The sequence below is a fragment of the Bactrocera neohumeralis genome, chromosome 3 (assembly GCF_024586455.1).
Source record: "Bactrocera neohumeralis isolate Rockhampton chromosome 3, APGP_CSIRO_Bneo_wtdbg2-racon-allhic-juicebox.fasta_v2, whole genome shotgun sequence".
NCBI lineage: Eukaryota > Metazoa > Arthropoda > Insecta > Diptera > Tephritidae > Bactrocera > Bactrocera neohumeralis.
In genome coordinates this window covers 3,104,957-3,127,001 of record NC_065920.1, presented here as the reverse complement: position 1 = coordinate 3,127,001, position 22,045 = coordinate 3,104,957, and the positions used below count along the sequence as shown (strand labels likewise).

General features: G+C 38.7%; 2 protein-coding genes across 3 annotated transcripts in view; both read right to left on the bottom strand.

Moving 5' to 3' along the window:
• Positions 1-2,686: 2,686 nt before the first annotated feature.
• LOC126754273 (protein drumstick) lies at positions 2,687-7,366 on the bottom strand. Of its 2 annotated transcripts, XM_050466306.1 has the most exons (3): positions 7,135-7,366; positions 3,578-4,170; positions 2,687-3,172 (listed from the first exon to the last, which is right to left on the bottom strand). In XM_050466306.1, exons 1-2 carry the CDS (start codon positions 7,353-7,355, stop codon positions 4,146-4,148), a joined length of 246 nt encoding a protein of 81 aa, XP_050322263.1. In that variant the 5' UTR covers positions 7,356-7,366; the 3' UTR covers positions 2,687-3,172; positions 3,578-4,145. The 2 variants fall into 2 exon arrangements, with proteins under 2 accessions (XP_050322263.1, XP_050322262.1); XM_050466305.1 differs by lacking the exon at positions 3,578-4,170.
• Positions 7,367-8,337: 971 nt separating this feature from the next.
• Positions 8,338-22,045, bottom strand: part of LOC126754268 (intraflagellar transport protein 57 homolog) — a 33,919-nt gene continuing 20,211 nt past the window's right edge. Inside the window, exon 6 of the transcript XR_007666276.1 lies at positions 8,338-8,443. The gene's annotated coding sequence lies outside the window, so the exon portion shown is untranslated. The remainder of the gene's footprint in view (positions 8,444-22,045) is intronic.

Genomic DNA, 22,045 nt, shown 5'->3' with positions numbered 1-22,045 from the left:
GCTTGAAACACATTACAGTGGTCTGATAGTCTGCAACAAGAGTTGATTGAGATCTCCTGCCAGAAGACTTCTCCTTCAACCTTCCCCTCGAGCTATAATGCAGCCATGAAAAATCTCAGTGCTCTTCTTCTTCAGCGACTTCGCTCCACCCACGTATCTCAAGGAGGTATGTGAGCGGAGAAGATGCCGCTAGGGGTATATTCGGCGGCGCAGTGATCTAAGTTATCATGGTTGCAGCCAAAGTGAGAAAGAGTTTCGGAATGTTTCTCTCTGGGATCCTTAATGTGTTCAATTGAATGCGTACTGATACAAGTATTTACTAGAGCGGTTAGAGCTCCAATTCGTCACAGGTAGTGTGCAAAAAACTATGAACAATGGGATATAGATCAGTTCTTTAACATTTCCAATGCAGTAGTCGATGACTTGTTGTCTTTTGACTTTTGCTTCTGCCCCCAATGGCACCGCCAGTGATCAAGTTCACCTTTGAGCTTCAAACGTCGTACGACGTTGTCATTATCCAAAAGGAGTTTTTATCTATATATCAAGCAGTCAATAAGATTTTCTATTTCTTTGTTTTTCAAAGCACGTATTTTTTCTGGAATCAGCAAATTTCAGTTGAAATCCATCCAATACTTCGCTAGAAAAGCGCGTCCTTAAATCTTAGCAGCGTATCTATCATATTTGTTGCCTTTCTTCTTTCTGAAGAATCACGCTGAGTGATGAGCCATAGATAGAATATCACATAGACGAAAAATCCCAATTATAAATTCAAATTATCACACGACTGCGATAAGTATCGTTTCTTTTCTTGTTACTTTATTATTTTTCAAAGTAGTAAAATTATTAATAAGCCATTTAGCCCCCAATTCTGAATCCACCACTGAATATACCCAATGGGGTCATATCGAAACTTTAAGCTTAATTTTCCGGACATGTTAGCGGACGTGTGGCCAAATATTGATTCAAATCAGGATTGCATCTTCGTGAGTGCAAAAGATTATAGATCCTTCGATGATAATAGCTGTCTTCGATTCGACAGGCGTTACTCTCCCGCGCATCGAACAAACTATACCAGATGCTCAAACAAATCGGCAGCACTTGTGATGCAACCCTGCGGTTACATGTCTTCAGGCACAATATGGTAAAAATATTCTTTATTGGCGAAGAGGATGGAGCCATGTGTGGAGGTTCATGCAAGTGAGTAAAGTTCTCTAAACGCCATTCACTTACAAGTGGCCTGAAGCGCTGAAGTAAGAAGGCGAAACATCCCCTCCACAAGGTTGTGCGCTGGGTTTGGAACCCGCCACGTAAAAAACACCCCAAATGAAAAGATACATACAAACAGATTTATTGTTGAACACTAAACTTGCCCACCTGAAAGCACTATGAACAACTTCAATCAAAAAATCGATTATTTTTTTAAATTTTATTTATTATTTATTATAAGTAATTTATTAATTAATTATATTTAATTAAGGAATTCATTCAACTGATAGTTTGCAATTAATTATCAATTAATTAAAAAATATATATATAATTAATTTTGTTTTTGTTTTGTGTTTTTTGTTTTTTATCATATGGAATTGGTAAGCCATCGTATTACGTAATACATTGTATAATAATATAGTATAAATAATGAAAATCAAATAAACATTTTAAAATTAAATGTACGCAAGACATGTACATACAATCTTATTGCAACATACCGAAAGCATTTGCGTTCACAATTCGTTCGTCTACAATTCTCACTGCGTTTAACACTTTTCCTTTCGCTTTTTTTCGCTTTTTTCGTTTTTCAAATAACTTAATTCTTGTATGTATGTGTTTATTGTGTGTGTGTGTGTATGTATTAGTAAATAATTATTTCATGTCTATAATACTCGAAATTGCCACGAGATAAGTCTTAAATGTGGAGACAATTCAAGAGAATCGCAGGGCACGGGGCGCAGGGTCAGCGGCAAGTAGGAGACTGCAGGCAAACGCTACAAAATGCTTACATATTTAATAGGCATCGCATTACCACTACATACATACATAAACGTTTCTTGAATAGTGCACATTTCCTTCTCATTTATATTAAAAGCTTAAGGCGATCGAAACCGACAAAATTCAATACTTTTTTAAATTAGTTTCATTAAACATTTTTTGTTTTTATGTTTTTTTTTTTGAAAACTAGAAAAATAATAAACACGCGCTTAAATAATTAGAGGAAAGCTTAGGTGAGTACGCAGGGAAGAGGGAAGAGAATTTGTTTAACAAGAAAATTAGAATTTTTATAACAAACAAAGGATACGCAATAAAGTAATAAAAAATATAAAAATACAATATAATAATAATAATTACTGTTGCCGAAATTGCATAAGCGCAGCGCAGGCACAGTGTACAACCTTAGCTGAAGGAGCGCGCCAGTGGATGTTGTGGCAACGCGTTGCGTTGCTGCGGACGCGTGGGCATGCGCGCCAAGCCGAAAGCACTGGATGGGTGTTTACGCTTGTGCGCGCTTGCATTGGTTGCGCCTTCGGCCGCTGAGCTGACTCCGCTGCGCGCGCGCTGCAGCTTGAAGACACAGCAGGCACTCCTGTTGAGGCGCTGGACAACGCTGATTTGCTGACATTGCACGTTCGAAACTATTTGCTGGTGTGTGTGAATAGATGTGTGTGTGTATGTGCTTGTATGTGAAGATGAAGTTGAAAAGTTGACTGCAAAGTTTGTTGCGCGCTTATGACTCATGCTTGGTGGCTTGTGACAAGCAAAGATTTCTACGCTTTGCTGCTGCTTCTTCGTTCGACGCTGGCTTTTGGACGCGCTGCGTGGCGCTGAAGTTAAAAAACGCAAAAAGTCGTCGCTTAATTGCGCTTTCGGGACAGCGTCGCAGTTGAAGTCGATGTCGAGGGTGATATTGTGGTTGTTGTTGTTATTAAGCGAAGTTAATTGCATCGAAAGCAGTTGTGGTACTATTGGCTTACGTCGAAGGCTCTTGGGTGGATCTATGTGGATCTTGATTGCTGTTGTTGTACATATGTACTTATTTATCTACTGTTATTCCAGTTGGGTAATTAGTTGAAGCATTGCTTTGTTACATACATATATGTATATGTTGTTGTTTTGGAGTTTTCGCGAGCTTTGTTGGCTTGTTTAGTACATGCGTCCGCAAGTATCCATGTGCATACTTCTATAGCAAAACAAAAAACAGCTTTACACATATGTATGTATATATATATATATATATATTTCTGTAATGCGGTGCACTTCATATATTGCGTGACTATTGTGGATGCTTGTATGTATGTGCGTATATTTTTGTGGAAACATTCGAAGCGTCCTTGCGTCTTGTGTGCCACACAGCGTGTACGCAATGAAGGAGCTCGAATGCTGATGAACTTAGTGCTTTTCATAGACATTACTATGTATATACATACGTTTATATGTAGATATGGAAGTGCTTTTTACATAATGTACATAATGTATGTGTATGTATGTGTGCAATATTTGCGTTTTTCCAAGTGCAGAATGCAGTGAGTGCTATGAGTTAGTGCTTATGATAGATGTGTGTGAAAAAAGTTGTTCCCCCACTCACCAAACTGCCAGAAACTGTGGGAAATTGACTTGACGCGCAGGCGGCCGCTTATATGTATGCATGTATGTATTTACAGGTTTACTTTCTTTGATGATCCGTAAAGGGAAGCTTCACTTAATCTGCCGCCGTCAATAACACCAAACACCACAAGTTCAATTCAAACATTTCCAAGCCACCAAAAACCCCATACACCACCGCGGAGGCCGAGGCCATGCGCCACCACATGGAGATCGGTTGCAGCGCCGCGCCAAGAGCGTTTGCCAGGTTTGCAGTCCGCTTTACTTTATTATTACTTATTTAAATATTTTGCCAAATTATTGTTGCTGTTGTTTCTGTTTGTTTGCGTGCAAAGTGCAAGTGGTGGTAAGAGCGTACATTTACGTGCATATGTGCATGCGTGCGTGTGTGCAACATTTGTGCTTGCTTTATATAGCTGGGTTTTAGGTGATTTATATATGTAGGTATGTCATATTTATATTTTGTTTGATGTTTTTGCTTTTTCGCTTTAGCGTTTTTAATTTAAGTGCATGAGAGAAGAAGTGCTTAAGTTTGCGCTGGCGTTTGCTGTTTATCGCCATACACATTGACTACATCTACAAATAGAGTAAATAGAAAACAGAAACAAATATTGAAAATCCATTACTTAGCAAATATTATTTTAGAATAAGTTTACATAGTATTCGCAACTAAAATAAGTATTGGCGAATAACAGACAATCGAAACCAAATAACCTTTAGCCGTAGAAAGTTTATATGTTCATATATGTATGTATATATACATATATATGTGTGTGTATGTATGTGTATGTGCAAGCAAATTAATTTATATTCATAAGCAAAGAATCTTTATCTGCTCAAGCCATAGATATAAGTTATATGGTCTCGATTGTAAAAAATACAAATAAACTTATATACAGACTAATTTTAATAAATATACATACATATGTACGTGTACCTCATTAAATGAGTAAATAAAAGTATATATATACAATATATAGTGCCCGTAAGAAATTAGAAGCACTAATTGGTAAGCAGAATTAAATAACTAAACTAAATAACAAAACAAGAAAAAATCCAATAAGCAAACTTCTTCCATTTTCATACCCTGAGCAGGATATATGTACATAATAATGGGTTGTCAAAAAAGTCTTGCGGTATTTTTATTGATTTTTTTTTATTGAAATTGAAATGAATTTTTGATGACTCATGCCCAGCTCTAGACTGATGCTACGGCTGCTACTATGCCGGTCTCTTTCGAGCAATTCAGCGATTTTATCGCAATTTTCGACGACAGGCCTTCCGGAGCGTGGCGCATCTTCGACCACTTCTACACCAGAACGAACACGTTAAAACCATCGTTGTGCGGTGGAAATGGAAACTGTATCGGTCCATAAACTGCACAAATTTTATTGGCGGCTTGAGATGCATTTTTGCCTTTATCGTAGTAGTACTGTAAAATATGCCGAATTTTCTCTTTATTTTGCTCCATGTTTGTGAGGCTATAACTCACGAACGACTTAAAAGAAACGACAATCAATCAAACACGTGTTAGCGCGTGAAATGAGCTTTCCAAAAAGGTATAGCATGACCCGATGCGACGAATAAAACTAGAACTACGCGCTTTCAGCGCCAACTAGCGAAAATACCGCAAGACTTTTTTGACAACTTATTAAGTTGGCAAAGTAGTTTGTAACAGTTTGAAGGAAATGTCGGAGACCAAGGTATACATAATTGATCATAGTGACGAATTGTGTATATACACGGAGTAGTCTCTAAGTTTTTGAGATACCGATCTGAAATTTTGCACACGTCCTTTTCTCCCCAAGGCACTGCTCATTTGTTGTAACAGCCGATATCAGCTCAATATATATAAAACATTTTTTTGGTTACAAAAATTATCTAAGAATATGTCTCCAAAGTTATAGATGGGAATTCGAAATATTGTGGCAGCTAGAGAGGAAATAGTAGCTTGGGCAGATAGCGAAAACTTTGACGCGAGATTTCTCGGTTTTTCATTTTTACGATTTTTCTTAATTGGCGGACAGGATAGAAAAAAACTAAATGTCTTATGGAATTGGGACAAGTCTTATTATCTTCTGTTAAAGCTAAAAAAAAACTATGAAAATACTAGTTCGAACATATGTATGTATTTTTAAACAATATAAAGTAAAAATTTTTGGCCAAAAACCACTTTTCTTCAATTTAAAAAAAATTAGAATTTCACATTATTTTTGAAATTTTTTTAGCTTAAGAAGAAGATAAGTTATTAAAAAGTAATAAAGACAATCTTAGAATTTTTTGTTTCAGATAGAAATTGCGACCTGCATACTGTCCGCCGTCCGGCAAATGCAAATGCGCGATGCATCGTAAATGCTTCCCAAAGCAGAATATCAAAGATTTCGTAACCAAAAATTTTGCGGTTAATGTTTAAATATATAACTATAAACTCTAGAAATTTCGCTTTCATCAATTATTTATTTTCCTCTCAAAAAAATCCTTAAAAAATCGATTTTTTGAAGCCTTTAAAGCAGGCTCCTCCCTGCGGACAATATCTTCTAGTAGAGAATTATTTTTTAGTGCCGTCGGAGTTCGGGTATAACTCGAAATTCATGTCGTCATGTATTTTAAGAAAAATTCATTCTTGTTAAAATAAATAAATTATTTTATGTTCCATACATTTATCATAGACTTTATTTCATTCTTAAATTATTTTGTAGCAAAAAGTAGATGAAGTTAGTAAGAATAATAAAATAATTAGATTTTTCAACAGTAATGCTGTACAGATCTATTGATATAACCGTTATACAACCTGTATTTTCAACATTTTTCTGCTAAATTTCTTCTGAAGAAAATCTTTCTTTTTTGCTTTATATATCCACGATATTATACTTAATTTTGTGTGTATTTGTGAATTTATGAAATTCACGCTTTCGTAAACTTCTAAAAGAATTTAAGAATAAAGAATCGATTTTTTACACTACACGCTATGCGTCACTTCTTGAGTTTAATAAGTTTCATGATAAGCAGAAAAGTTTGCACTGCACATTTTTAAGCGAAAATTTCACAATAATTTGCGACAATAATTTAGATATTCCCTGTGTTTTTTAACTTCCCCGAATTTCATTTTTTTTTTTTTTTTTTGGTTAAATGAAGCTTAAACTCTCAACTTTCTAATATTATATGGTATGACACAATGTGATTGGTAGCACTGGAGATATACGACTGCAACGACATCTACTAACAAAATACGAAAATACTTTTTCGACCATCCAATATTATACATACACTGAGGTCAAAAGAAAATGCTATTGGCAGCTAGACCTTACTGAACTTCCGCGCATTGCTGCTAAGCGTCGGCAAACTGAACTTATTTACACACACTTTTTCAATTCAGGACTGCAAGACAAGAGCGCTTGCAACAGTTTTTTAACTAGAAAAACCACAATAATTGCGAAAATTGTTGTTTTTCTACACAGAACTTTTGCTTATTGACTTTTTTCTTTACAACTAAGTTACTTTTCGACTATTTCTAAATTGAATATGTATGTTGTCACTCACCTGTGTTGACGCAGGTTGTCGCGTTGCTTGAAGTATTTGCCGCAGACCTCGCAGGAGTACGTTATCTCGGGTGATTTGTGGGTGCGCTCGTGAATCATCAGATTGTAGGGTTTGGTGAAACGCCGCTGGCAGTACTTGCAAATGAACTCACACTTTGGACGCATCTTGCGGCGGAAATCCGACCGGCAGTCATCGTTGTCGATTCTCATTACAGCGAACATTTTGTCGTTGCTTTTGGCTTTGCTGTTGCTATTGCTATTGCTGCTGCTGCTGCACTTGTGTGTGTGTGCCTATGTGTCGTTTTTATTTCAGCTAAGCGCGTGCGCGTGTGTATGTGTGCACTCGACTTTCTGATTACGCTCGCGCTCCCCAATGGAACCGTTATGGCTACTTGAACGCTTAGACAAAGCGCAAGCTCACTCAGCGCTGGCAATAATTAAAACAAGTAGTGAATAACACCGTTATTAGCCCCAAGGCGGGGGAGTCAATGTTGCACTCGCTATTTGCTGGAGAGACTACAAGACGAGTAGTCGACGTTGCGCGGCGTGCGACGTATGACGCGCGGTGCTTAAACGAACAAATCAACTGATAGCACGGCGTGCGGCGCGCTGACTGCTGGCTGAGTGCGCGTTAATTACGAGCGTATTAGTTATCTAGGCGGGCAGCGGTGCAGTGTGTTGGTGTCGCTCGCTGTAAAGGTGTCGGCTGCTTTTGGTGCACTCGTATTGGTGCTGCGCGCTGTCGCTGTGTGCGTGCAATTGCGGCCGATAACAGTACTAACGCTGGGCGTTTTCCTTGCGCGGAGGGTGGACTGTGTGCGAAACGCTTTTCAACGAAGGCGATGTCGCGCTGTTCGTTTGTGTGTTCGCTGTGGATATGTTGTTTGTGTGTGTTGGTGCGTTGGTGGCGGCGAAGTGATTTAAATCGCTTCGCTTTGACACTTTATTTCTCAGCGGCCAGGCGTGTGTGTGTATGCTGTGTGCGCACTTAATTTGTAGTTGTTTCGTTGGCTGTTTAAGTAGTTGTTTACACACTTTTTGTTGCTACTTTTTATGATGAACGCTGTCGTTAATATTTGTTGGCGCGCTGTTATTAGTGTTTTTCAGCTGTTTGTCCAACACCTTCGCTTACGTTGTATAATATTGTTTAAACTTTGTTGTTGCTGTTGCTTTTCACGCACACTACTAAGCGTTTTAACCACTACTCGTGCATGCGACTGTTGCTGTTGCTGTTGGTGTGGTGTGGTGTGTGTGGTTGTATGTAGGCGTTTTCGTTGGCGTTGGTGGGCTGATTCTTTTATGACGGAAATCTACAAAGAAAACATACAACAACACAATAAAGTAAATATGAAAAAATAGTACATAATAAAATGGTAGATATTAAACGGTGCTATCAATAAAAATGGAACACAAAAGACATTAGCAACGCCTTCTCGTTGGCGGTGAAAGAGCAATAACAAAAACAACGCACGTGATAACCGTGTGCAAATCAAAATTAACAGCGAAATGGAGCTACAGCCGTGTTAGCCAACACATCTATGCAAGTATGTATGTATGTATGTATGTGTGCATTGTAAATTGCTCATGCAAGCACAAGGCAAGCGAAAGTTCAGAATAGCGAAATGCTCTTTGCTGTTATAGTAGTATATAAATACATATATACATATGTACATATGTATTTAAATATGTGTATCAGGTAATATTTCAGTGGAAGTATTCCAAATTATTTACTATTTTGTGTTAAAAAAATTTTAATATTTATACGAAATATAATTATTAAAATTTAATTTCAATTAATGAAAACAATACAAAAATATTTTAATCTTGTTACGAAATATAATTATTTTTTCCACATATTTGCACTTCAAACAAATGCCAAGCGAAGCAGCTTTTGTCACCATTTCTCAAGTCGCAAGCACTAAATTTTGACATCTGCATACATACATACATACACATATTTAGTATGCATGTGTGTAACTTTGTTAAAACTCGAAATAAATCCCCAAAAACTACTGACAATCGAATCTTAAATTATGACACTTTCAAGTCAATAAAACCGCAATATTAGATTTGTGTCTCTGATATGAAAACTAGCATTGAGCAACTTCTGTTGCGCATTTCTCACCACACACATACATATGTACATAATTAGATTTTATATATGTACATATATATGTATCTATTTATGAACATATGTAAATCATAAAACCTCAAATGGTCAGCTATTTGGTGAGCTATAAGTCACTGCTGGTGGCTGGTTGCAATGAGTCAGCGTTGTATTTGCGTAAATATGTATCTATACATGAAAACACGCATGTAAAATTTTATTATAGTACTAATGCTATTTCGGCAGTTTATACGCCTAGTCACCGTGTCAAGTCTGCAGACCTTTGAAAAACCAACCACATGATGCGTCATTTATGCAGACTAATTATCTCTGAGTAACTACTCTTACTTTCAAATATGTATGTTGAATTGGATTTATGTCGCTACAATCCTTAATGGATATATGTACATACATACATATGTACATATGTACATACAATAATTTTCACGCGAAAAATAATAATTTTAACTACAATAACCTCCACAGGTGCATTTCTTATAATTAAAGTATAAAGAGATGTTTACATATATTGATGTTGATCGGTGGGTTTGCATGCCAGTTATACGCTATAATAGTCCGATCGGAACAATTTCCTCGAAGATTGTAGTGTTGGTTTGGGGAAATGTGTCACATTTTATGAAGATATATAGTCAATTAAAAAAAAATTCCATACAAGGACTTAACTTGAATCGCTAGGTTTATATGGCAGCTATATGCTATAGTGATCCAATCTGAACAATTTCTTCAGAGATTAGACCGTTATCTTAGGCAATAACATATTCAAAATTTTGTGAAAATATCTTGACTAATGAAAATATTTTCTATACAAGCGCTTGATTGCAGTCGTTCAGTTTGTATGGCAGCTTTATGCTATAGTGATCACATCTGAACAAATTCTTCAGATATTTAATAATTGTTTTTGGGCAATAACATATAAGAAATTTCATGGAGATATCTCGTTTAATGAAAATTTTTTCCATACAAGCACTTGATTCCATTCGCTCAGTTTGTATGGCAGTTATGTGCTATAATAGTCCTATCTAAACAATTTTCTCGAAGATTGTAGTGTTGCTCTACAGAAATATCTGTGCAAAATTTTATGAAGATATCTCGTTAATAAAAAAAGTTTTCCATACAAGGACTTAACTTTGATCGCTCAGTTTGTATGACAGCTATATGTTATAGTAATCCGATCTGAACAATTTCTGCAGAGATCAGCCCTATGTCTTGGGTTATAACATATGCCAAATTACGTGAAGATATCTCGTCGAATGAGAAAGTTTTCCCTACAAGCACTTGATTCCAATCGTTCAGTTTCTATGACAGCTATATGCTATAGTAGTCCGATCTACATAATTTTTTCGAAGATTGTATTGTTGATCTGGAAAAATATCTCTGGCAATTTTCGTGAATATATCTGTTCTAATAAAAAAGTTTTCCATACAAACACTTGATTCCAATCGTTCAGTTTGTATGGCAGCTACATGCTGTAGTGGTCCGATTTTAATTAAAATTATGTGTGCAAAACTTTAGATCGATATCTTAAAAAGTAAGGGACTAGTTAACGTATATAGAAACAAACAGGTGAATAAACGGATTTGACTAAAGCACCTAAGCTCGTGACACTGATCAGTTATATACCATATATACTTTATAGGCTCTCCGACGTTTCCTTCAAACTGTTATAGACTACGTTGCATACTTGATATGGTCTACACAGAGTACAAAAAAGCCATAAAAAATTAAGCAAATGTCGGTACTCCACGAATGCATATGCTTAACTGCAACAACAACATTGTTCATAAGGCTCATAAAAAACTTACTTCACAACAATAAATGGTCGCGTTATTTTAGACAAAAGATAAATCAAAACACCCGCAAAAGTCTCAACATTGTCAAGCAGCCGAGCGCGAATTTGCATAAATATTTCATGTTAATGCTAAGTGTAGAGCTCCCATGCTGACCTCCCTCCTCAAAGTTAGGTCTTAAGTTCGCTGAGTTCACACCTGCTGCGCATGGAAAAAACGCTCAAAAGCGCGCAGATTCGCCAAGTTAATAACATTTTCTCAACGGTTTAATGGAACTGTAATTATTAATTGCTGGCATTGTGCATAAAAAGTTGCCAAGCATAAAATTCCAATGTAATTGTGAGCATGTGTGTGTGCATGCATGTTGCTGGCAACGTGAGGGCGTTAAATTTCAATTTAAATGTCCTTTAGCATATTACAAGTGTTGCTGTTGTTGCGGCCACTTGGCCGCACCAGCCACCAGTTCAGCATATGCATTATTGCATTTGTGAAATTGCTGCCCCGCGCTCCGCAAAGCATGCACATATGCGCAGTGGCAGCGTTAATGTAAATATTAACGGTAAGCATTGCCAACAGCAGCCATCAGCGGTCACCGCTATCGCCACCGCAACTACCACAAACACCACCGGCACCGCAGCGTTTCGCTCGTAAATTGCAATCGAGCCAGCAGTAGTCAGACATTCTTTGTCTTTACTTGATTTTATTTAGTCGCCACGCTGCTGGATATCGCCGAATCGCCGAATGCGGCATTCAATGCCATTGTTTTAAATGATATGATATGAAATGTAATACTACTCATATAGAAATATCCACTTATAAAGGTATAAGGCATGTCATATAATAAAATGATGCAAATAAAAGCGGCGCATGCGCATATACCATAGCGAAATGTGTGTGGATTAAGCTGATTTTGGCGCTTGAGCGCCACTCAGAAGCCTCCGAAGCAAATAAAATGATAAAGTGTAGAGGCAAAAACAACAAAAAACGCAGACCTTCGTGTATGTAGTATGCGCATGTGTGTGCGTGATTTGCAGGCGCACGTAAAACAATTCACACACCAAAGCTGCAAAGGTGCAACAACACAGTGACACTTGGTGCTGAGGGAGCGCGTCCAATGTGACTTCAACGAATTTATAAGCTGCGCACAGCTGGGTGTAAAGCGCGTTGACTGCCTTTAGCTGTTGGAGCCGCTAACTTTGCGCTAAATTGCCGCTGCTGTTTTGTTGCCTTCAATTTAACTTTTGTATTTTTGTTTTTGTTGTTGTTGTTGCTTTTGTCGCATTGAATGGTAAAAGTGACGTTGTTTTTAGACCACAGCGGGGAGTGCTTCCCGAAAATCAGCAGCAACAAAGCAACCAGTAAATGAAAAATGGCGCATGCAGACCCTTACGCAAGCAGGCAACAACAAAAATGTAATAATAAAATATGGAAAAAACACTAAGAACAAAATTATGAATAAATAAAAGTATCTGAAGCACGAAAATCACAGCGCTCCCACAATGTACACAAAAGCACGTCACTAACGCCACTGCCGCCAACACCGCCACCGCCACAGCCGCGCATAGCGCCAGCACAGACGCCAGTGTCACCACAATAGCCATAGCAAAGCGTTGGCATTGGAGTTGGGCAACATGCGGCACATGCATGTGTTTGCGACAGCTTAAGCAGTTAACCGCGCTCTCTTCGCCGCACCACCAAGCCGACGCGCGCATAATGGCCAACCTTTTCTCAAACGAAATTGACCTCTGGCGCTGTGTCGCTTATTGTTATTACAATATTAATGTCCACAAAATAAAAGCGACACTGACTTGGCTGCTGACCAAGGTCTCAACTGTAGCGTGTGCATACACACATGCACCACTAGGGAGACACGCACCCGCGCTGGCGTAGAAAAGCTGCGCTATTTGATGTGTGTATAGGAAATAAGTGTGTGTTAGTGCAGTGGCCCCAAGTGGTAAGTGGTCCCAACTATGCCATTCATAATTTTGTGTACACAATGTGGCGTCACATTGGCATTTTGTCGCCGTTAATCATGCAACTTATTACCAAGCGGGCGCCCCACTATTAAAGGCCACTTCACATTCATAGTCATAACCATACTTAAATGCAACCTTAAATACATATGTATGTATGTATGTAGTATGAGTGTGAGTGCTCGCATAACTTTATGCTGCTTTTCATTTCACATTTCCATTTTATTTGTTTGAGACCTTTATTGTTTATGGCTACTCCCTCTACTTTGGTTATTTGACTACTCTTTTATTATTATATACATATGTACATATGTATATGTATATATATTTTTTATTTTATGACGGTAATGCGGCACTTTAGTACAAAGTTTTCCTATTCTTGAGTAGCGCAGTGGTTCTTTTGTTGTTTCCAATTAATGTGTAGGTCGCAAGTGAAACGCTCATATTACAGGTGTAGGTAGGCTCATATGTAAATCTCAAAATTGGTCCGCACAAACCGGGTTAAAGAGCGAAATGAGAAAAAACGGGAGTGAACTCGTAAAGTAGTTATGAAAAACTATTAAAAAATTAGTTTAGATTATGTAAATTTGAGTATTCTCTTAATAGGGGTGGAGCCACGATCGTTAAACTAACTGCCACCGCGAGTAAATACCTTCGATTAGTGAGCTATTTGGAGATTCCTGTTGTCTTCCAAACCTACTACTTCATTAGTAAGCACTCAATCCTTTTAGTTTGGTTGTTTTCATCGCATATTTTAACCGTTTTAGTGCTACTATACCCTCTTTTCGCTTTTCATAAAAATTGAGGTTATGTTAAATACTTTTATCATCTAATCCAATGCCACAAAAACAAAAGAAATCGTTAAGTTCGGCTACATCGGAGCTAGAATACTCTTCACAGGTGCATTTCTTATAACATATTGGGTGGTCGAAAAAGTATTTTCGTATTTCTAATCAAACTTTAACATATTTTTTTCTATATTTATAAAGAACAATAGTGAACAAAAAATTTTGGTCCACCACTTTTTTCCGTTTTTTCTGCTAGAGACATTGTTTCATCAATATAAAAATACGAAAAAACTTTTTCGACTATCCAATATAATAAAATATAAGGTATAAATCAGTTAGTTTTTATGGTAGCCACAGGCTGTAGTAGTTTGATCTGAACAATTTCTTCGTAGATTGTAGTGTTGCCCTGGAAAATTATGTATGCCAAATTTTGTGGAGATATTTGGTCCAATAAAAAATGTTCCATACAAGAACTAGATTTCGATATTTCAAAAACTGAGGGACTAGCTCGCGTATATAGTACACAGACGGACATGACTCAATTGCCTCAGCTCGTCACTCTAATCATTTATATATGTACATACTTTTTGGATCTACGACGTTTCCTTCTAGCTGTTACAAACATGTTTTGAAAATCGTGAGCAAGGTAAAAAATATAATAAAAAAAAGTAGGAAATTTTCGAAAAATACTAGTTTAAGTTAAAAGCAGGGTTTCTCTTCCGAGGCTTTTTGTTTCTTATTCATTGGAGGCGTTTTTTACGTGGAGGGGGCCCAAACCCAGCGCACAACCCTGTGGAGGGATTATTTCACCCTCTCACTTTAGCTCGCCTTCAAACGGATGTTCTTTAGCTACCTAGAGGATACTTGGTCTAGGACCGGAAGTCGAGAGCTGCTTGAGCCATATGTAAAAGAATCGAACATTCCTCACTTGGGTAAGCTTCTGCACATGACTCCATCCTGGCTAGGTCATGTCGTCCGAGTGGACGAAAGTACTCTGGCTCTGAAAGCATTCCACGCAGTACCCGCTGGGGGAAACAGAAGAAGAGGAAGACCTCCACTCCGTTGGAAGGATCAGGTGGAGAAGGACCTTGCTTCGCTTGGAATCTCCAATTGGCGCCACCTTGCGAAAAGATGAAACGACTGGCGCGCTGTTGTTAACACGGCTATAACCGCGTAAGCGGTTTCTACGTCAGTAAAGAAGAAGAAGATTAACATCAAGGTTTGGTATTTTCAAGCGGCCTTAACTATTCTTGTCATAAGCTGCTTCCTACTAAGACACAGCTAAAGCATTTAATCCTATCATGTATAAACAAGTCCTTTGAATTCCCATCATGACCATCTAGAACAAAGTTTAGCCCATAAATATTTACAAAACATGAAATGGATTTGCACTTTTGCGAAAATGGATTTTCCAAAGACCAAATTTAAATCCGCAAATAATACGATGTGAGCAATTCCAATCAAAAGACCAAAGTGTCTTAAGTCCACACTTGATTTTTAAAGCCTTCAACTGCAACGGCTTTTGTGGCAAAGAGTCAAAACCAAGACCGTGTGAATGTTCGAAACTGCACGTTGCTTGTCTTCCAGGCGCAGTGCCAATGCAAATGGGTTCAGTCTTTATGCACACTTTGCCCAAAATCCGATTAGTGATTGCGGTGAAGGCTGCTGCCGCCACCGCTGTCACTGCTGCATTTTATAATTACAGCAAACCGCACGTTGCATGCCACACACGCTGCCTACACAGCATTCGAACACATGTGGTAGCCCACTACTTGACATAAGGAGTACGACTGCCGGTCCAAGAACACAACACAGCACAGCCAGTGTCCTTAAGCATGCAAACACACATATGCTAATATGGTGCGTTCGTATGTATGTGTGTGTTGTATAATAATGCAACGCTCAATGCTGTGTTAATCTCATTAATCCCAGTGCAAATAATTAGTGTTTTGTACACATTGCGCTGTTGGTGATTGCCAGCCCCGGAGAAATGGCCCTTTCGCCGCACGGCGAGCGTGAGTGATGGACAGGCGTGTGTGTCTTCTTATGTTAGACACCGCTTCGTAGCGAAATGCATTATCTGCTGATATTTGTGCTCAAAAAATATTTTCATGTTTAGTTGTCATTGATTTTATTGCCTTTGGCCCTGCGTCCTACCTGGCTTACTATGATAGCCATACGCGCGCGCTGGCCGCTCTACACCTTCTTGCCTTGCCTTCGCTCGCTGCTGGAAAATCCATTAAATATTGCACACACGCTGTGTCACACTTTACAGGATGAGCGAGTTAGTGATCGAGCAGCGTAACGTTGGACCAAAAATGCTGAATGCAAACATGCAACGGGCGAAATGCATAAAAAGTGATCTGCAACAAAAAGATGCAAGATCGGGCAGCGTTAATGCCGCGTGAAATTAGATTTACACTGAATTCACCGCAGATCGCGCGGAATCTTGGTCATCCTTTCAACGAACTTGGCGGCCGCTGCAGCGCTGCCATTCTTATCGCCATCCCGAGGTGTTGCAACAAGCGATAAAATGCGGTCAACGTCGCCGCGCCCCGCATAACCACGCTGCACTGCCAACGGGTCCACTGCTCCTACGGCTGACTCTTCAACACCTTCAGGATTTGTATTTGTCTTTTTCAGGATTTCTTTTTTCACTCCCTTGTGCATTGACTCTACTAATACGTTGAGGTTATGTTTACGTTTTCCAGGAATCAAAAAAAGTTACACTTTAACACCCTTCAGCCGATAAAAATTGAGGCGGTGCAAAGAGGATTGTGGAGTACAAAATGCTGACGGCTTGTTGTAGCTTGTTTGTGTCACTTGCGCTTGCAACACCAACCATAACCGCATAAACCTGGCTTAAGGCGGCCTGACGGTGGACGGACAATTGTGGCATTGAATGAAATGAGGGCGGACAGCGGTGGCGAGGTGGCATTAAACGTAAAAAATGCCAATAAGCGAGGCGAGAAAAAACAAAGAGCCGACACACGCACCTCGTCCAGCCTCGGCTGCTTCGTTACGATTTCCAACTGAATCGAATCTAATTGTACTAATGGCCCGAAATTCCAAGTAAACACCCATTTATGTATGTATGTGTGTGTGTGTATGTAGGTATTTATGCGACCAACAATTAGAATTGCGGGATTAAACAGAAAACAATGGCGTAGAAGAAATGATGTGTTACAAACAGAAATCTTCAGCGCACAAAGCGGCGTTTATAATTGGAAGAAAGTGCTCAACAAAGAGATTGAGCCGAAGTCGAGGAGATAATACGTTATTAGGGATGCACACACGTGTTTGTATGTATGTAAGTGTCAATGTGTACATTCCGAGTCATTACTAGATCATTATCAACGGTGATTTTCTTCTGCCGCATAAGTCTTGTGTGTGTGCCATCAATGCCATCAGTGTGATGTGACACATGTGAGCAGCCAAAAACACTGCAAAGATCTGAATTTTGTTAAGAAAGCGGAGGATCAGCACCTGCAAAACGGTGCAGCGCAATTATTAAAGTGATGGATTAATATTTTTTGAATGAAGCAGCTCGACAAATCCCACAAATCGGAATTTGAATCAATCATTTGTTTAAAAGACGATTCAAATATATATGTATGTATGTAAAATCGAAAAAAGTCAACTGAAGACGGTAATTTAGAATCTAAATTTTAGATAAACATTTCAGAATGCAAAATAACAAAAGAAATTTGAAATAACTTTTAATATTTTGTTACGATTTAAAGTGTTGCTCACTGGATATTGCATAAACTATTGATTTATGACATATTTATATACCATATACACATACTTTATTATATTTGTAATTCATGTGAGCCCAAAATGCTTTGGAATTGTTTTTCAAACTTTTAAACTTGAAATCACCGCTGTTTCAAAACTATTTTATATATTGAACAGGTTATGTTAAGCTTGCTAAAATGTTTGCAATGCCCAGAAGGAAACATCAGAAACCCTATGAAGTCTATACGTACATATACATATGCATAACTGATTAACGTGGCGAGCTCAGTTGATTTAGCCCTGACCGTCTACACATGCTCAAAATAATTCCCTGGTTTTTGAGATATAGATCCTACTTTCTTATTGTCTTTCCCTGGCCACCATTCCAGAGCTGTATGGAAGCGCAACTGGTAGTAACTTCGGCTGCTACGAGGTCTGACCGGAGACTTAATTCTGATACCAAGGGGAACAGCAGCTCCCATCTGCTCATGCGGACTGGCCCGCTGGAAAAATCGTGGTGGGTGCCGTTAAAGCCCAAATGCGGGAAGAACAGACACTTTGTCAGTTGGATGTGGAGATGCATTGCAACCGGGTGCCGGATTTTAGATAGGCCTCGAACCCTACCAAGGTGGTTAGTGCGTCCAATCCACACTGCCAATTGATACTGAAAATGGCTTCAGGGTGCGGATCAACGCATTGATTTTATCCGCTGTGCTTTTAAACGTCGTGGGGTAAGTCTGTCGTCGGCAAGTACCCCTGCTAAACACACCGGACGTTGTCCTTTTATTTTCCCCCCACGGGCAGGGGATTGAAATTGCCCGCGGTAAGGTAAGCCTGTCGTAAAATCCATATGCACTGTGTCTGTATTTTGGGCTTGACTAGAAATTTCGGCATAGTTTTTGTCAGAAATATTGCTATAATACTCAGCTTGATATGATAAAATGCTATTGAATGATATTATATGCATTTGTATACACATAAGGATTATTTTGCAGAACTAAAAACAAATCTAAAGCCTTTCTTATCTAAAATATTGTCTGTTCTAAAAATTTCCAGAAACGAAGTACTGTATTACCTTTGAATATTAATTAATCTACTTTATGTATGTATGTACTTTCAAATTTTTAATATTACTGTTTCTCTAACTTATAACTTTAAATTTCGAATATTAATTTTTTCCTTCAAATTTTATCCGTCTGATTTCATTAGGTCAGTGTTTGTTAAATGTATACATACAAGCTCTATACACACGAATATGTCTAAAAAATGTACGTTCTCCATACCATCCTTCATTACAAAACGCAGAATATGCACAACTTTCATCGACCAATTGTAGATTTCACAAACAAACCAACAACCACATATCCCTTTTTTCCACATTTGTAAACTCGAACGCAGTTATATAAACATGCAATGTGTATATATAGAACCCCACCAAATCTACACGCAAGAACGAGCCAGCGCTAGAAAACACTTTAGCCCCACAATGACCAAGAATTACACACACACACAGTCTCACAAACAGCGAAAACAACACAAACTTAAGGGGATTCACCAATAAGAGTGCGTAAAACTGGTAGCGGCAACATAAGCGGCGAACGGCAAAACACATACCACACTTGTATGCGCAAGTGTATATGCAACGGTTGTCGGAAGAGCGCTGGTGACGCACAGTTAGAACAACACGGACGACAACAACATGGCCACATGGCCAGCTACTGTTTACACAGAACGGAGCAGCACGAACAAAACGAAATCTAACCGCAACCAGCATAAATGGAGAATATTGAGACAGCAACAAAAAAGCGCTACAACAAAAAACGCACGTACGTATGTATGCCTGTCGTATGTAAGCGATGGTGGCGTAACACAGAAGTCGTGCCATCGCGGTTGGGCGCACATACATTTGCCGAACCACCCGATTAAGCCGAATGTTGCGCTGACTCGGTGGCGTTTTATTGCCGCGCATGTGCAAAGAGAGGCGCTGTAATGGCTGCGGTCGCGCTTTGGTACAATAGAAAGCCGAGTGTGCCGCTCCTGCTGCTGACTAGGTTGAAACTTATTTCGTATCACTTACCCAGTGAAAAGTGTTGCTCAATCAAACGTGCAGTTCTCCAAAATCACAAGCACAATAACGATAAACGCGTTCAAATGTACAAAAATATACTTTGTAAAATAAGTACAAGGCGATTCAACTTAAAGTTGCAAACTAGTTAACACTTTGGTGGAGTATGCACAGATGAATTTATGAATTTATGTTGTATATGTATCTACGCGTATGCGTTTATTGTATGTACGCGTACGACGATGCAATTTGACTAACTGCGAGACGAAAATAAACGGTTGCTTACTGCTCTGCTACAGATTACGGTCTGTGGAGCCAGCACGTCGGTAAGGCACGAAGATGACTTCTTCAATGAGATACGCTACTACCTACTTACAATTTGGTGCGAAAGTGCCGACGTTGCAGGCCAACTGCTTCATTTGCTGCTGCTGCTGCTGCTGCCGCTGTGGCTGCTCGCTCGCTGTCAAGCGCTGCGCTGCGCTGTCATGCAATGCGGTACGAAGCCAAATTCAATGGGATGCGCTGCGCTGCGCCGTGCCAGTGCCAGTGCGTCGACAACTACCGAATTGAGTGAGAGTTCTTTGTGAGTGTGCATGTATGTATGTATATATACGCACATGTATGTGCATGGCGGTGCGTTGTGAGCGTAACAAATTGAGCGATCTATTTGAGCGTAACGGCGAGTGCAGTCTAACATACCGAACAAGCCAATCAGCTCACCTTCCCATCCACAGAAGCTGCCCAAACGCAGAGTGTTCTGAAGAAATATTTTACATATACTAGACACTCCTTTCTTTTCTTTGCTACTGGTAGTATATATAATTTAGAGCCAAGTCGACTACTACATAGCAACGCCGATGACTAACACTGTGCGCCAGAAAAATCCGAACAACCAACAGCCAACAGCCAATCAAGTAGCTAGTACACCAAGTCATCGATGACTAACTAAGCCCGAACTGCCAAGTCCAGTTGAAGTGCGTTTAAGGGGCCCACTTCGTGCGTGTACGATCGCTTGGGAAGGAGGTGCTTAAGACCGGTAGCCGAAGGTACGGCAGCTACTGGTTTACATGTGGCAGCAGCAATAGCAACAACTACAACTACATTAGCGTGCGCATAGGAACAGTGTTTAGATGACGATAAAAGTCGTTTGAAAAGTCAAAATCAGTGAACACATAAACGGTGGCAGACATTTTGTGATTTTGTGAATGAAGATATAATTTAGAATTAGAAATGCATTATGAGTGCTCTCAACACTGAACCCAGAAATCCCAATATGTATGTAATTTATGGCCATAAATTAATTAGTAAAAAATAAAACTAAAATAAAATATTTTTTTTACTGCTTCCTTCAACATATTTTTTGAGAATCTGGTTTGTAAAATACAATAAAAGAATTAAACAGAATAACTTTAGAGAAAAATTCTAGCAAAACTGATTGAAATTTAGTAAATTTTTCTATAAAGGAAAGTTTGAAGGTCTCATATCAACCATTATTATAATGGTTTTGGATAACACTACTCAACAAATTTGAAAGAAAAATGTGCGATTTATGTGCCAAGATATCTGTGGGATATTTCAAGTATTATTTTTACGAATTTTAATTCAAAATTTTTGACTACAGCACAAAAAGTCCTACGTTTTAAGCATTTTTTATTATTATCTTCAGTTTTGGCAATCCAAAGGTAACAAGAAACAGCCCCTAATATCACAGTTCGAAAATGACTATAGACTAGTGCAATTCTGATAACTAATATTAGACAGTGAAACCAAATTCACTCTAAATTCAATTGAAAATTAAATTTCTACAAAATATTGTATAGCTTTAACCAGTATACTATAGCAATTAATATCCTTTAAAAGTATTTCTCATATCATAAAAGACAAAAAAAAAATTATGTGAAATTTCGACTAAAGTCAAAGCGCGATTTCAGCAAATACATATACATACATACATACGAGTATACTAACTAAAACACTGCCTTAAAATATTGTTTTTAAAAGAATTTCTGCCGATACAAAAGTTTTTAAGCAAAATTGTCACACCGTGCGTCGGTATAATTTGATTTTTAGCAGTGCCGCTTTGACGTCGATTTGACCGTCGCTAACACAAACACAGCATCCGAAGCAACAGTTGTAAGCACTGGTATTGATTTTATTACGTCGCCACTGTCGAATGTGGTCACTAGCGTGGTGATTTGCTTTATGTGGTTTACGTGACGTATGCATAATTGTGGGCATGAACAGCCGCATTCGGCTGCCACACGATCGCAAACAATATCAACTGCATGAAACAGCCGTACAACGAACGCAAACAGTAGCTGTGATCGGTATTGGTAGCGGCTACCATTGGCCAGCCATTACGCACACCGATGGGTGTGCCAATGGGAAGTGGGCGCACGTAAGCGCAGTGACTAATGCAGACAGCCAATAATA

What these genes read in the sequence shown, in the direction of transcription:
- LOC126754273 (XM_050466305.1), bottom strand. Translation starts at nt 7,355, where the DNA reads ATGTTCGCTGTAATGAGAATCGACAACGATGACTGCCGGTCGGATTTC. An exon ending in GACAACCTGCGTCAACACAG is followed by an intron (nt 3,173 to 7,134) that starts GTGAGTGACAAC and finishes GTTTTGCTATAG; the next exon opens with AAGTATGCACATGGATACTT.